Genomic DNA, 15,888 nt, shown 5'->3' with positions numbered 1-15,888 from the left:
AGTATTTGATCATGGTAAAAACCCCAACTCTCTAGATTTTAATCAGTGGGGTAACATTTTTAAATACTGGCTCAAGAGGAAGTGTTTTGTCCAACACAGATACAGGCAATACGGGCAACTTTCAGAAATCTTTTCTAGTTCACGTCACTGGCTAACCATATCAAATCCAATTAATGAATAACAATTATTAAACAGAAACAAGAATTGGAACATGTGTAGTGGCTTGCTATGGTGTGCTTGGGTAAGGCTTCTGTAATAAGTAACTACTGCAGAATGAAAAAAAAGCCCTGTCAGGACAATTTATGCTTGAGAATGACGTTTAGATAGGTGACTGTATTTTAACAAGTTTAAGGGGGTTTTTCTCCCCAATTCCTTTGCATAAAATTTTTCTTTAAGAAATAAAATTAATTTGAAGGATGAAAATGTCTCCCTAGATACAGACATACATACAAATACGAATGGAAAGAGTATGAAATGGAAAATAAGAGAATAAGCTCAGATATTTCACATACCAGAGACGACGCAACAGCACCCATTTGCCTATAGTAGTGAATTTCTTTCACAAACATCCTGTTCAACCCTAGGATAAGAGTGAACTTAGACTATCTTGGACATCAGTTTCCCGGAGCAGACAATGAAAACAAAAGATGGCTTCTGAGAGTAAAAATTCCATTAAAATTTTGCAGTCTCTCTGAGACAAGAGGTACAAGGGTCATATAATCTAATACAGTACAGAAAAAAACAAGGTCTCAAATATATCTGTAACACCACCTAAAGATGAAATGACCTTCCCAATCCAATACCATTTAATAGACCAAGCTGTTTCATGCCACCTTGTTTTAGGGTTAGAGTCATGTGGTCTGTTACCTGTACTAGATTATTTCTATGGGAAAAAATGTTTCTAAAATCATAGGAACCATATATGTAGCCATCAAGGACAGAGGAAAATATCCTAGCTAGTCAATCACTCCCCTAGAGAGAATCCCTGAGCCAAACTTGGTTTTATTATTATAGTAGGACTTTTTACATCAGTGGAGGTGGAGAGAGGAAAAAAGAGGAAGGATTGTTTTTAACATTTTCCCTCTGGCATTGTTGTTCTGCAAAGGCATGAGTCCAAGCAATGTACACAGAGCAATAACATCCACTTACAGTACATCCACTGCTGAATGCAAAATCGTCATCATTCTCAGGACTGTAATTGCACTTTCTCAGAAATGACGAGTAAGCGGGTCACTAAAATATTCTGTAACATGCAGTATCTAACTGGTAGATGGGCTTTGACCTGCTGTTTTCTGTTTTTAAATATTTTGGGATTTGAAAGTTCAGCCTCAAGCACACATTCATCTATGGCAGTTCAACTGTCATTCGTAATACAAATCAAAAGATGATGGATGGCAGAATCTGCCCAGAAGTTCAATTCCTGCTAGGGTCATTCTGTCCGTAGTGACCACTTTTCCACACTAACTACATCAATTTACCTCACCATAAGCATTTTTTACACACAAAAGCACATAGATGTGTATAAAGCATTCATCTAACAACTATAAAATTTCTCTGGTCTAAAGCTTTTCAACTGCCAGATTTGTTTATGCGCACTGTGCCTTCTGACATTATCGCATTTTCCACTGCCACATGAAAACAGAAAAAAAAATCAGAGCATCCATACGTTCATCCTATACTGTACTGCTTGTGTTTCTGTAGATGAAGCTTCAAATCCTGTATGTAGAAGAAGAGCTGGATGAATATTTTAAAACATATTTGTGAAAATATTCGGATTAATTTCTCACTGAATAGATTTTAATTGCACTCTGGTGCAGTCTCTTACTTCATGCAAACATGCTGGTAGAAAAGTTTACTGGCAAGAATGCCTGTAGAAATAGTACATTTTACAAAAATATTTACAGTAAGCACATTTTCTATATATAAGTACATGTATTCACACAAACTTGACTCCTCCAGCAAGAGAAACAAAAATGTGACTGAATACATATCCAGTCAAAATAGCTAAAGTTTAACTTGCAGGAGCAAAGACTAGAAATAATGTGTTCACAACCAAACAAGGGATAATTAATTATTATTAAAGTGATTAAACAAAGAATTGCTGAATTACTACTACACTCTGCAGACATATTATTTCAAAGGTTATTTTCAAGCAGAAAGGAAGCCATAACATGAAATGGGTCACAGAATCAAAGAATCAACTAGGCTGAAAAGGACCTTGAAGATCATCCAGTCCAACCATTGACCTATCACTGACAGTTCCCAACTACACCATATCCCTCAGTGCTATGTCAACCCAACTCTTAAACACCTCCAGGGATGGGGACTCCACCACCTCCCTGGGCAGCCCATTCCAATGCCTAACAACCCCTTCTGGAAAGAAATGCTTCCTAATATCCAGTCTAAACCTTCCCTGGAGCAACTTGAGGCCATTCCCTCTTGTCCTACCACTTGTTACTTGGTTAAAGAGACTCATCCCCAGCTCTCTGCAACCTCCTTTCAGGTGGCTGTAGAGGGCGATGAGGTCTCCCCTCAGCCTCCTCTTCTCCAGACTAAACACCCCCAGTTCCCTCAGCCACTCCCCGTACGACCTGTGCTCCAGACCCTGCACCAGCTTCGTTGCCCTTCTCTGGACACGCTCGAGTCATTCAATGTCCTTTTTGTAGTGAGGGGCCCAAAACTGAACACAGGAATCGAGGTGCGGCCTCACCAGTGCCGAGTACAGGGGTCAGATCCCTTCCCTGTCCCTGCTGGCCACGCTATTGCTCACAAGCCAGGATGCCATTGGCCTTCTTGGCCCCCTGGGCACACTGCTGGCTCCTGTTCAGCCGGCTGTCAATCAGCACCCCCGGGTCCCTCTCTGACTGGCAGCTCTCCAGCCACTCCTCCCCAAGCCTGTAGCGCTGCTGGGGGTTGTTGTGGCCCAAGGGCAGCCCCCGGCATTTGGCCTTATGGAAACTCCTCCAGTTGGCCTCAGCCCATGGCTCCAGCCTGTCCAGGTCTCTCTGCAGAGCCTCCCTGCCCTCGAGCAGATCAACACTCCCACCCACCTTGGTGTCATCTGCAAACTGACTGAGGGTGCATTCCATCCCCTCGTCTAGATCATCAGTAAAGATGTTAAACAGGAGTGGCCCCAAAACCAAGGCCTGGGGGACGTTTCATTGCACGAAATTCATCCAGTTCTGCCTTCTATATTAAATATCCAGCACTGTGTGTGTAATTTTCTGAAGAGTCCATAGAACAAAATCTGGAGGGACTAATGTCTTTCTCTACCAATAAATGGTGCTTCTGCAGTAGCTAGTCCTTGCAAAGCCCTAGCCATAGAATATTTTTTGTTTTCTTTCCATGGTAGCTCAAGTGTGTCTCAGTATTCTGTTGATGTAAATTATATTACAATTATTTCAATCCTTCCAGTTGACAACTGACTTGATCTCGAACATATTCACCTCCATTGGCTCAGTAACGCTGGCCTTGTTATTGATCCTCTTCTTGGCAGTTGTGGTTTCAGTCATCGCTGCCAATAAACGGGCGACTCAAGGGACCTATAGCCCCAGCCGGCAGGAGAAGGAGGGGTCCCGGGTAGAGATGTGGAACATGGTGCAGCCACCGCCGATGGAAAGACTGATTTAGAAGAAAACGCTCCTCTGTGTTGGAAGATGGCTGAAAGTGGACAGTGTACATATGTTAGATATATTAATTTTTATTCTGATACCAGGAATACTCATTATAAAGATTACAATGACTTTGGGCTTTCAATATTTTCAGTATTTATCTTTTAAGTTCAATAACATTAAAATTCTTTTAGCATTTAAGTGAACCAATGCCATTTATCATTGTTTTGGACCAACCCGTCCAAGGACAATTTTTATTTGCACTGGAAACTCCAGCCTTGATAATCAGCAGTAGGCATTACAGACAGTAATGGCTCCTGGGATATACGTAAGTGCCTGTCTCAGATGCAACATGGGCAACAGCTTCCCATTTGTGCTTTCCTTAGACTGCTTAGCAATCACTGCTGCAGAAGACAATGCAGACAAATCAAATAAGCCTGTACAATACAGACACTGTAATTCTGTTATCAAAGGGTTTAGTACTAAAGCTGTGTCTCAGCATATCTACTTTCATCTGTTAATCAGGGATTAAAAGGAAGCTGTGCGAAAACTCTCCAAAATAAATTCTTCAAATTTAATTGGTGTCCTTTCCTCCAGTTCTCTCATTTTACCTGCTGCCCCTCCACCTTCCACTGAAAAGAATTTCAGTTTCCACAATAACACATATTTCTCTGAGTATAAAAGACTGTGTCCTAAAATATCAGGCAAGCACAATCTGGCCTCTGAGGAGACATGGAATCTAAAAAACCTAAACAAATTCTATGCATCCACACTACTGCCATTTTCTTATTACAATATGATAGTCCATTTTAGAAAACTGTTGCTTCTCACATTGCAAACATATATTGGCTGCCAAAAAGCATGTTAGAAAACATCTCCCAGAGCTCATGGAAAACAGCAGGAAAGAGGCAGAAGTGGCCTACAGGTAAAGCACTGGCTTGGAAATAATTACAACAGATTTGTTGCTTCTCCTGGAGTTCAGACTTCTCATATGATCATGGGCAAATAAATTTTTATGCCTTAATTTTCCTCTTTTAAAACAGGGATAATCCTATTTAACTACCCTGTAAATCTCAGCAGCAAAACAAACACAACTGTTTGCTGAAAAAGAAACAAATGCATAAAATGTACTGGAATAATGTGAGAAGTTTGAAAGAAATCTTGTCATGAAATAGACATTTGAAAATCTTCAAGAGATTTAATGATCATTCTTGTAGCAGAAATACACCCAGGTCAAAGGGATTTTTTTAAAAGTAGGGGAAAATTTTAGCAGACATGTAGTCAAGAAATTAAAGCATAAACATTACTCCCACACAAACTGAACCCACAGTAAAGAGGCAACAGAGTGGAAAGTCCATGATGGCATTTCTTTCTTCCTGCAGTTCAGTTTATATATGGCCACAGTTGTGAAACTTCCCAGATATATGCATCAGACCCCAGATGGTTATTCCAGGAGTTGCATAATAGAGTATGCACACTCAGTATACAAGACTTTAACTCATCTTTTTAATTGATGATCAATTCTTAATTCATTTTGAATTAACCCCTTAAAGGACTAAGGAAGATCAATGTCACTCACATTTATTTTTGTATTAGATAATTAGCAGTAACTATGATAAATAAGCACGTTCTAGATTTTTTGCAGTCCTCACTGATACCTTTCAAAACAAGGCACTGCAGAAAATGTGAGTGGATGGTAAGATTCAAGCCGAGTTAAAAGAGCAGAATGTAGTCACAGCAAAAATGTACAACAGATTTTATTCTAGCCCAATTTACAGCTTTGTTTCTGAAACTTTATTTTGAATGCAATCGTTGTACAGCTGCAGTCTAAATCCAGAGAGTTCAAATAGCGACTGGATGGAAAGAATGGAAAAATAAGTTATCAAAAAAATACGATGTGAGATAAGAGATAGCAGAGATTCGGGGTAGATCTTTTTGAATCATGGCATTATGTAATTGTAGATGTAAAAGCTTTTAACTGAAACTCTAGGTTTGGCCCAGCATTTGCCCTGTAAGACACTGCTAAGGCATAATAAAGAATACCATAAAGTTTGTTAGGTGTAATCATTCCTAGAAAGATACATAAATATTGGAAGGAAGAATAAACTTCCTTAGAGCATATGGTTTGAGGTAGCAAACACTCACCAAAGGAGACAGCAAAGTACAGCATGTCAGGGTGAGACCACAAGTGAAACAGGAGTGATTTGTGCAGATTCTTACACACATTGCTTTAGCCTCACCCAAAAAAAAGATGTGAGAGACTCAAAGGCAGGGTCATCTCTGCTTAGAAAGTGGCAAAGGGGGAAAAGATGCAGGAACCTGTGATAACAAGAGGGTGAGCAGTAAGTATGTGAAGAAGAGGAGCTGTAAGGCTGCAGTCTGGGAAGGGCTTGGGGACAGAGAGCTCCGAAAACCAGGGACAATCTAGAAGCACAAATTGGGCAAAAGTAGCAGAAACAATGTTGAACTAGTAAAGTGGATACAAAGAAGATACTTTGACACACTTGCTTTGTGTTCTTGGGTTTCTGGTCAATGATCTAACAGGAGAAATAAAATTGATAAGAGATCTCAGTGAAGAGCAGAGAGGGAGAAAGAAAACCAGAAATTAAGTAATTTCAGAAATAGCAATATGATGGTTATAATAAAGATCTAACTCAGAAGTTCACCCTTCTTTGAGCAAGAGGTTGGACTCAATGACACCAGCAGGTCCCTTCCAGAATAAATTATTATATGATTTCAAGAGAAAGGACAAAATAGAGAAAGCAGCTGAAGATGGAGGCAGTTTGCATGGAGAACTAAATTGAAGGAAAGCATTATTGTTCATGGTGAAAGTTAGAGCAAGAATAAGGAAGTGGCTGGAAAGTAATTCTGCTCTTCTCAGTGATTTCAGTTTCTGGATGAAATTTTGGAGACAGTAGAAAAACAGTCTGTACAGAGATAATAAAATATTTGAGAAAGTGTTGCCACACAGCATCTATAAGGCTGAGCAAGATACCCAGGAACATGTACAGAGGAAGGAAGAGACAGAGAAGATGAAAGCCTGAAGAGTTTTCATATAGACCAAAGAGAGCTTTGGAGGAATATGCTCCTAAAGAATTAAAAAGACACCCATAAAAGCACAGCAAAGGGAAAATATCACAATGAAATATATGTGTGGTTTGTTGAAGGTAAGTCAAGGAGACAGAAGGCAGGGGAAAAACCTTTAAAATAAGATTAGAATAAGTTGTGATTGCTGTCAGTCTCAGTGGAGAGGAAATGATAAAAATAAGACTGGTGAAAATTCATGCAAAAGAGAGAAAAGAAAATGAAAGTGGATGGCACTTGAAGGTGGAAGAAAAAACTGGATTGGAGCAAGGGTGAAGCTGGGTTTACATAGCAGTGATGGTGAGTCAGGAATAAGAATTACCTTATAAGAAGTAGATAAGAATAAGAAGTAGATCTGTCTAAGTCAACTTAGAGGGAGCATGTTTTATTGCAAATAGGGATTAAAATGTGAAATATTCAAAATTCTAGTTATGATCTCTTAAGAAACAGACAAGAAAAGGCCCAAAAGGCACAAATCTCAGTTCTAAATACACATTCTGAAAATCTGAGTTAACAAAGAAAAATCCAAAGAAGGCAGGCAGGCAGATGATGCAGCTGGAAAAGCTCAGTGGCAGCCTGGTGAAGCACAAGAAGTCCCAAAGCCATCACTATATTAACACGCTATAGTGACTGTGAAACACATGATTACAAAGACTGACCCTTCTGGGCCCCATCTCAACCAGGGAACAAATGTTAAAACAAAAGAGAATACATTATAAAGAGTGTCTAATGCCATTTTTGCTGAAATGTAAACCACAGATTAAGACTGATATAGCAGATGTCAAGCTATTTACAGCTGCTCAGCCCAGGGGTATAATAAAATGCATATAGAAACACAGGCATTCAGGGAGGAGTAATAACATCTAAGAGGTGTGGAGAGCATTTGTGATGCTGTAGGGAAAGAAATACCAAGACTGTCTTCTGGTTTCCCAAAAGCACTGATAACCTCCATTAATGTGGTGGTATCGCAACACAAAGACTTAAAATATTTCAAAATTACACTTGTTAAATCTGTCTCACTATTTGACTCAAAAGCTGAAAACAAAATAATTTATTCATGATCATTTGCAACCTATTAAAGAAACAAATGCACAATATACTCCCAAACCTTACACATTTAAAATTTATCTTCATGTCTAACAGTCTTCTACAATGAAAGAGAAGGTCCTAAATTAGAGCACATGATCTGCTCTGTACCAAATCCCTCCGAAGATACTCAGAAGCAGGGAAGGATGAAGCAACTTACTCCCCTTTCACAGTCCATTCCCTTTTCCCTTGAAAGAGGTAACATCCAGCCTGTGAAGCAGCAAGGAATACCATTCAGAGTCCCAGGAATATTTACACTAGGCAAAATACAAATATTGCAGGTGGAATTTGGCCAGCTCAGAATGATAGTATATCACTGCATTGTGTGCCTTCTCCATTTTATGTAAAATTGACTGTTCCTTCTCTGCATGTACATAGTATGCTTATAGCTTAGATAGTGCATTTGTATTACTATTTTGCTGTTTAAGGATCAAAATGATCAATAAATGATTACATTGTGACATATGCAACCTATAGTGGGATTATTTCATCATGCATTTACAAAGGAAATTATACTCAGGTCAGAACTATATTTGCAGTTTAGAAAGTCAGACTTGCCATTCGGAATCAAGTGATCAAGAAACATTTTCCATACCTGGAAATGAGATGAATGTGCTTTGTGTTATGGTTGCAGCTGCCAGCCTCAGCCTTGCAATCTGCACCATCCTTTGACTATGTCCATGCTGACTGATTGTCATGTGCCTATCAAAGGGAGGTGTTTCATGCCAAGTCACATGAATCAGTACAGCTTCACTAGAGCTAATTTATACAAGCTGAGAATCACATGGTCTGTTTTTTTTAAATTACTGCTGGGCAGAGCAGTAAGAATTTTTTTCACTCGATCTCCCATTTTCACAAGAGGCTTTCTGCTCAGTTCAGAAGTTTCTCTGCTACTTTTCAAGAAAGATCAACACCTCAGAAACCGAGAGTCCCATTCTCCCAAAGGCATCAGCTAGCTATAATTGAAAGGGTCCCCTCAGAGGAGTTCAGCTATATTGATGCTTGTAGTTGCACTGCAAGCTCCCCTTCAGCCTGGCTTGCTGTGACTGCATCCTCAGGACATCTCCAGGTAAGACAGATTTAAGACAAACAAAACACTATCCCTTCACTTTCACGTGCCTTCTCTGAGTGATGCCCAACCCTGCCCCCATGGCCACCTTAGCAGCTGACTTCCCAAACAGAGCATTGAAGAGGCAGCACTTAGAAGAAACCACTAGCAACAGTTAAGATGCTTTGAGGAAGGGACGCCAGCTCATTCTGCCTCACTTCTGGTCACCTGCCATATTCTACATAGATTGATTTCCCAGCTGAGATACACCATTGCCACACTTCTGTCCCCTGATCCTCTGGAAGGGGCACCCAAACTCACCTCAGCCCTCTAAAGGACTGTCATAAAGGTAAGTAGATGGCTACAAATTCTCTTAGCAAGAACAGCTCATTTTACAGAAATGGTACAACTGGGACAGTAGGTGAACACAACCTTTCAGGGGAGAAATTACATTCTCCACAAGTTGGTATGTAACCAACCAAACTCAGCCACCAGCAGAGCAGTGCTCAAGAATTCTTAACTGTTTCAACAAAATACGATTACTTTCCTGTTCGGTACAACTGAGAGATTTGAAATTTTGATAGTGGATGACTCACAGCTATGCTGCCACACTAGTTTTCCAGCTGCAACAGGCCATTCTCGGCAGAGGGCTCTCAGATGGGGAACTCTCACCCTTCTGAGGCCTCCAAATCTCATGTCTTCTGGCCCTTGAGGAAGCAAGAAAGCATCTGGCCCATCCAGCTTTCTGGTCAATGAGAAACTGAGCCAAAATTTGTTGTTGTTGTCTATGTCTGAAGTCTGGATGGTGATTATTGTTCAAACAGACGCTAATTAATAATAAACATAATCTAAATTACAATATTAAATAAAGAACATAACTGATAGACTTTTTTGAATGGCCATAATAAAGTCCTGCAGCAGAAAGCTTGTCTCCAGATAAGAGACAGCTAAGTCTTTTTCCCAGCCAAAAATTTCTGTACTATGTTTCATTTAATGTAAACCCTGATTCTCTTGCATGTCTCACTGCAGGACAAACCTTACATGTGTAATGTCACATAACATCAGGAATCATGGATCAGAGGATTTTGGCCAAGTTCTTTTTCCTGTGCTACTCAATCATGTCTCAGCTAAAGAAAACTGACACCTCCGAAAACAATTCAGAAAAAGACCATCAGATTAGACATTGTAAGTCAATAAAGTTGAACAGCAAGTAGCTGACAACACTAAAATTTTGCCTATTGCAAAACGTCACAGTTGAGTGAATGGACGGGGCTTTCATGCCCCACTGAAGCATGCACAGGCTTCAAACTACTGGCATGTGTCAAGATGCTGCAAAACCTAACATTTATAAAAGATACATCTGGTGTGTATTTATTGGGAGCAGAGTAAGGTCTTGTTTAAATCGCACACATGAATTTGATGTGGAGAGCAGGCAATACCCTATGCCTCACAGTAAAAGCGTGTTTTAACCTAAACTCCTCCATCTATAATGCATGCCATGAGGTGTGAAGACCTCTTTCACATTGAAAAGCCAGAGTATAAATTATGAATCAAGGCACAGGTGGAGTCCTGAAGGCCAGAGTTCTCAGTTCAGTGGTGATTTTTCCAGATTTAGGTACCTTCAAATTATATTTATGGGATAAAAATGTATTGGAGATTTTATATCATAACCAATTTGAGCAAACTTGTTATATTTTGACTTGGTTTCACAAAAGTTGCTTTTAATTTCTGCTTTTATCAGGCTGGGATTTTATTCCCCTAAAATCACTTGGCAAAGCAATTACCAGCAATTGACCTAACATTGTCAAATACCAGCAAGACTGACATGTCCAAATTATTACTTTAAATCATCTTTTTTGATCACAGAAAAACTACACAGGCCTTCATCTGGTTTTATGCTCTCCACAGCACTGTTTAAAGCATGACATTTTTCTCAGGACAATATTGTGTATGACCTTTCAGATTTCACCTGTAGTTTCAGCAAAAGCGCAATTTTCATTGGCATGTATTGTAATAACTAGCGATGACAAAAATGTGTGTTTCCAATTTAAACCCACTTAGTTTCATTTGGCACCTGCGCTAAACTTTACTTGGCAGTAGAAATTCAGAAACAATGACAGCAACGTAGGCACTGGAGGAATGAGAGCAAGCTGAAAGGGCAGGCTCTGCATGGCAATCTTAATTATGTGCCTGTTCGGGCTGCAAGCCTTTTTCACCTGTACGAACAGCTATTTGCATCACATCATGTTTGCAATGTACAAGTAGTCACAGCGTAGGGCAGCCTCAAATTAAATGGCTGCTTTCTGTCCCACAAAATAAATAACTTAATGTCTTCCACGCGGCTAGTACAAGGTATTAACAGAATTTCGGTGTTACCCCTAAGTAATTTCACAATCTGTAGGCAGATTAGAAAAGCATCAGTCTGCAGGCAAGATGTGTGGGGTGTTTCCATATATTTTTGCCCCGAGTATAAAACAATTTAAACAAATGCAGCTTTAGCTGCTTCTAATTATCTCTTAAGCAAGCAGGCAGGCAAATGATGCCCAAATGACAAGCTGTGTGCATCCAGTTGTGACAGGGCACCCTGTCTGTACCGCAGCCAGGAGCCCAGGTGTTATTTCAGACTAAGAAGCACAAGGCTCTCCTTCCAGGCTGCCTACAGCAATACTGTCTTGAACACCATTTGAAGCCTTGGATACAATGACCAAGAAAGATCCACAGGAGTCACCTTGACTCAGACCCCAGTGACAGAGCAGGAAAAAAGCAAACCAGAAGAGCATACAGGTGCACTACTTTTCTGCCTTGGTGTGACAGCACACCCTCATGTGTCGGTGACCCCCAGCTCTTCCTGAGATTTAAGTATTTCTTGGGGCACACCATTATGTCAAGTGAGTGTTTTTTAAAGTAAATCAGCAGGTTGACACTTTCATTCTTAAATGTATTAAACCTCAATGTCCAGTTGAACTAGCCCAGTGCCTGAGCTTTTTCTTTCAGAGGGATTCACAAACAACTACGTTAGACCTGACCTCAGGGAGAGGAAGGCTCCATCAAGTTTTTGCATGAGAAATAAGCCCAAAAGAGAAGATGAAGATCTGTCTTTCAGGGCTGGCCCAGTGGTGGCACAAGCAATTAAACCAGCTCAAGAGCAGATCATTCCAGTTCAAAACTGTGGGTAACAATGACCACCAGCCAGAAAAATATGTGGCTGTGCTCAAGACCTGCATGGACTAGATTAGCCTATGTCTGTCACTCAGTCCTGGGATGTATTTTTCTCATGTAGCTTGCCTGAGATGTAGAAATCCTTTGTCCAATTTTCTAACATTGGAGAGAAAAGAAAGGGAAAAAACCAATTACACAAGTACTGGTCTGTTGACATTTAAAATGAGACAATGATGAGCATAAAAAAAGGTTACAAAAAAATCCTTGGCCAGCAACCCAAAGGACCAAAGACAAATCACAAAATAGGATGCAACTAATTAGGCTGAAATGCCAACAATGTTCAGTATATCGTTCAAAGTATCCGCAGTGTCAGATTGCTACCATGACCCTCAGTTTGAATATGCCAAGGGGAAAATGTAGAAAAGGACTGAATCAGATAAGTTAAATACAAATATTTTAAAATGACATTTTAATTTCTACCTCACCATTTTAACATTTTGAAAATCGTTAAATGAGCATGTCACCTATTCTCAGAGCAGGCCAAATGTCAGCTGTTTGTATGTATTATTCAGCTGAACATTTTAAGTACGTAATCCTTCTCATTGCTAAACAGGTGGTATTATATTAACAGGTTATTTTCTTAAAAGGAACAGTGAATAAAAAACTGCCGATGCTATAAAATGGTATATTACTGAATGTGGAGCCAGTGCTAGTATGGAAATGAACAAAGGTCTGCAGGGAGAATGGGGGGAGCAGGTAACCACAACTTTTTGCTGTTTCTATGTCTTCCAAAGCACGTCCCAAGACACTGGGACCCAGAATCTCAGAAGTCATCTGCCACAATTTAAAATTAAGTCACCAATGCTAAACCACTCTCTAAAAAACTGGGCTCCAGAAGTTTTAAAATGAGCATGTCAAGACTAAAACTTGAAGGTCAAACATGGTTTTTAATATTTAGTCTTGGAACAGTCCAGGCTAAGAAAAGCACCCTCAGCCCATTTTGAAAACATAGAAATGTTCCTCTTTATAATTCAGGAAGCATCTTAAGATGAATCAAATGCAATTATTTTATACCAGGATAAAAATCCTCACCTTGAAAAGAATATTAAGTTGAGCTATTCATAGAACTATACATACCTGAAAAACAAACTTCTGTAGGCAATTGATTCTTGTGTAAGCTCGACATGGCAGAGTATATCTTCACTGTGTCTCATCCATGATACTGAGTATTTTACAGAACTTAACATTTAAAAACAGGTAACAGATCTCAAAGGAAAAGGTTTGCAAGCAAGTTTGATAGATTCTTCTCAGCCCATATTGTAGCCTTCTTTTTCAGTGATGATGTGTGTTGGGTTTTGTTGCTGTTTTGTTCCCCATGTTTCAGTGACAATTATTTGAGAAAAGTAGTCATCCTAAAAAAAGAAAATTAGTGGAGCAGCACACCATCAGGAACCTGGCCCTTCGACTTTCAGGAGGAATGTGAAATAGGCAGCCACAGAAAGGATATGGCCCATAGCATATTCAAATGTGCTTCCCAAACTTTGCTTTTAGAATTAGTACTTGTTTATGTTCATACAGAATTTGTAACAGGACTGACAGCCTCTGAGGCTTTGAAGCTTAAGAAGCTGCTAGCATTTTTCCTGACTGATGAAGATCTGCAGACTTACTCTGCTTTATCTGAAGATCAGCAAACCCACATCACTCCAGGCATTACTTTGGGTTTGGTTTTTGTTGTTGTTGTTATAGCTTGTCACATCAAATGAAAAATCTAAATCCATTAATTTGATAAATTACTTTTCCTTTTGTGAACGTGAGGTTAACACACAGCAAGTTCTAAAAGAAATTAAATGCTTTGTCCAACATTCAGCTATGGCTGCCGCTGCACTGTGTAAAGTATCTTGCAAAAGTAGTATCCTCAGCCGCTTCTGAAGCACAACCAATCAAGAAGTTACTAATGAATAGGAGCGTTCACGACTTCTCTTCTTAAACAAGTCCCCAACAAGACAGTGCTTTGAGTTGCATTTTCCCCCTCAAATGCCACAACTCTTAATAAATGTGCCAGCTTTCATATTCAGGGTGCCTCCATGTGACTGGCACACTGAACTCCTCTGAAGTAGTATTTCAGACACTTGGTATAATTGCACTGAGGATCAGAGTTCTGCTGTAGCATTTGTGTAAAATTTGCCAACTTAAATCAGACTTCCTCTTTTTCAATCCTTTCCCATGCTTGGGTTTGAAAGAACTTACTGAACTGAAGCATCTGTAGAAAGCAAGCTGCAACCTCTCAGCGCCCTGAGATAACGAACTAAGGAAAGCAGGCAAACTTAACCTGAAAGATTTATCTTCATACTTATTCATTCCTTCTGCAAAAATTAAAGGCTTCTACATTTTTATAATGTCCTCCATGGCTCATAATCTGGACCTATGACAAGAAGTTCATTGTCACAGCTGTCTTTTTAATAGCTGAATAAATACGGGCATGTCTACTGTCAAAATGAAGAAATGACTGCAAGGTGTGCTATGCTTAATCTAGCAGTGATCCCTGCACTACCAGTCTTCACAGTTTGTATCACTCTGCTGGCTACAGTAAGCTAGTACAAGTCTAAGAGGAAGCGTTAAAAGCACACCCTCATTGTTTTGTATGAACATGATTTGTAATCTTTTCATCAGTTGCGGATTGAATATATCAATATCGAAACCAGTCTCTATGGTTTGCCTGCATAAGATATCAAAATGCTTTAAATTTAAAAAGTGAATCAAAGATCATATTATACTGCATAGCCATTTAATGTAAAATCCTAACTGAATTATAGTTATATACTTGCATGAAATGACTCAGCAAAACAACTACATTAAAAAACTAAGCTGTATCTGATAACATATCCATGATGTGTTACTGTGGTACATTGTACTGGGTTTCTGTGGCAGGTTTTTGCAGTGGGGGGGGCTACAGGGGTGGCTTCTGTGAGAAGCTGCCAGAAGCTTCTTCCCCCACGTCCAGCAGAGCCAATGCCAGCTGGCTCCAAGAGGGACCCACCAGTGGCCAAGGCTGAGCCCATCAATGATGGTGGTAGCAGCTCTGGGATAATAGATTTAAGAAGGGGAAAAAAACCACCTCTACAAGAGCAACTGCAGCCAAAGAGGGGAGTGAGAACATGGGAGAGAAACAGCTCTGCAGACACCAAGGTCTGCAGGAGGAGGAGGAGGTGCTCCAGGTGCCGGAGCAGAGGTTCCCCTGCAGCCCGTGGTGCAGACCCTGGAGAGGCAGCTGTGCCAGGCACCCACGGAGGTAATGGGGGAGCAGATCTCCACCTGCAGCCTGTGGAGGAGCCCACCCCAGAGCAGGTGGATTCACCCAAAGGAGGCTGTGACCCTGGGGGAAGCCCACACTGGGCGAGTCTGTTCCTGAAGGACTGTGCCCCATGGGAGGGACACACGCTGGAGCAGCTGGTGAAGAACTGCAGCCCATGGGAAAGACCCATGTTGGAGAAGTTCGTGGAGGACTGTCTCCTGTGGGAGGGACCCCATGCTGCGGCAGGGGAAGAATGTGAGGATCCTCCCCCTGAAGAGGAAGGTGCAGCAGAGACAACAGGTGATGAACTGACCACAGCCCTCATTCCCTGTCCCCCTGAGCTGCTGGTGGGAAGGAGGTAGAGAAACTGGGAGCAAAGTTGAGCCTGGGAAGAAGGGAGGGGTGGGGGAAAAGCATTTTAAGATTTAGTTTTATTTGTCATCACCCCACTCTGATGTGATTGGCAATAATTCAGACTAATTTCCCTAAGTCTGTTTTGACCATGATAGTAATTGGTGAGTGATCTCCCTGTCCTTATCCCGACTCACAAGCCTTTCATTATATTTTGTCTCCCCTGTCCAGCTGAGGAGGGCAGTGATAGAGCAGCT

The 15,888-nt window shown here is 40.5% G+C and overlaps 1 protein-coding gene across 2 annotated transcripts in view; it reads left to right on the top strand.

Moving 5' to 3' along the window:
• The window catches only part of CRB1 (crumbs 1, cell polarity complex component), a 110,314-nt gene extending 104,608 nt beyond the window's left edge, over positions 1–5,706 (top strand). Inside the window, exon 12 of one of the 2 annotated variants that reach the window (XM_026854314.1) lies at positions 3,497–5,706. In XM_026854314.1, coding sequence (XP_026710115.1) covers positions 3,497–3,583 — 87 coding nt within the window. In that variant the 3' untranslated portion in view covers positions 3,584–5,706. Of the gene's footprint in view, positions 1–3,414 lie in introns of both variants that reach the window. The other variant, XM_026854313.1, reaches the window with a different exon arrangement.
• Positions 5,707–15,888: the final 10,182 nt, after the last annotated feature.

The sequence above is a fragment of the Athene cunicularia genome, assembly GCF_003259725.1.
Source record: "Athene cunicularia isolate RWA chromosome 8 unlocalized genomic scaffold, athCun1 chr8_part1, whole genome shotgun sequence".
Lineage (NCBI taxonomy): Eukaryota > Metazoa > Chordata > Aves > Strigiformes > Strigidae > Athene > Athene cunicularia.
This window is presented reverse-complemented; position numbering and strand designations above follow the sequence as displayed.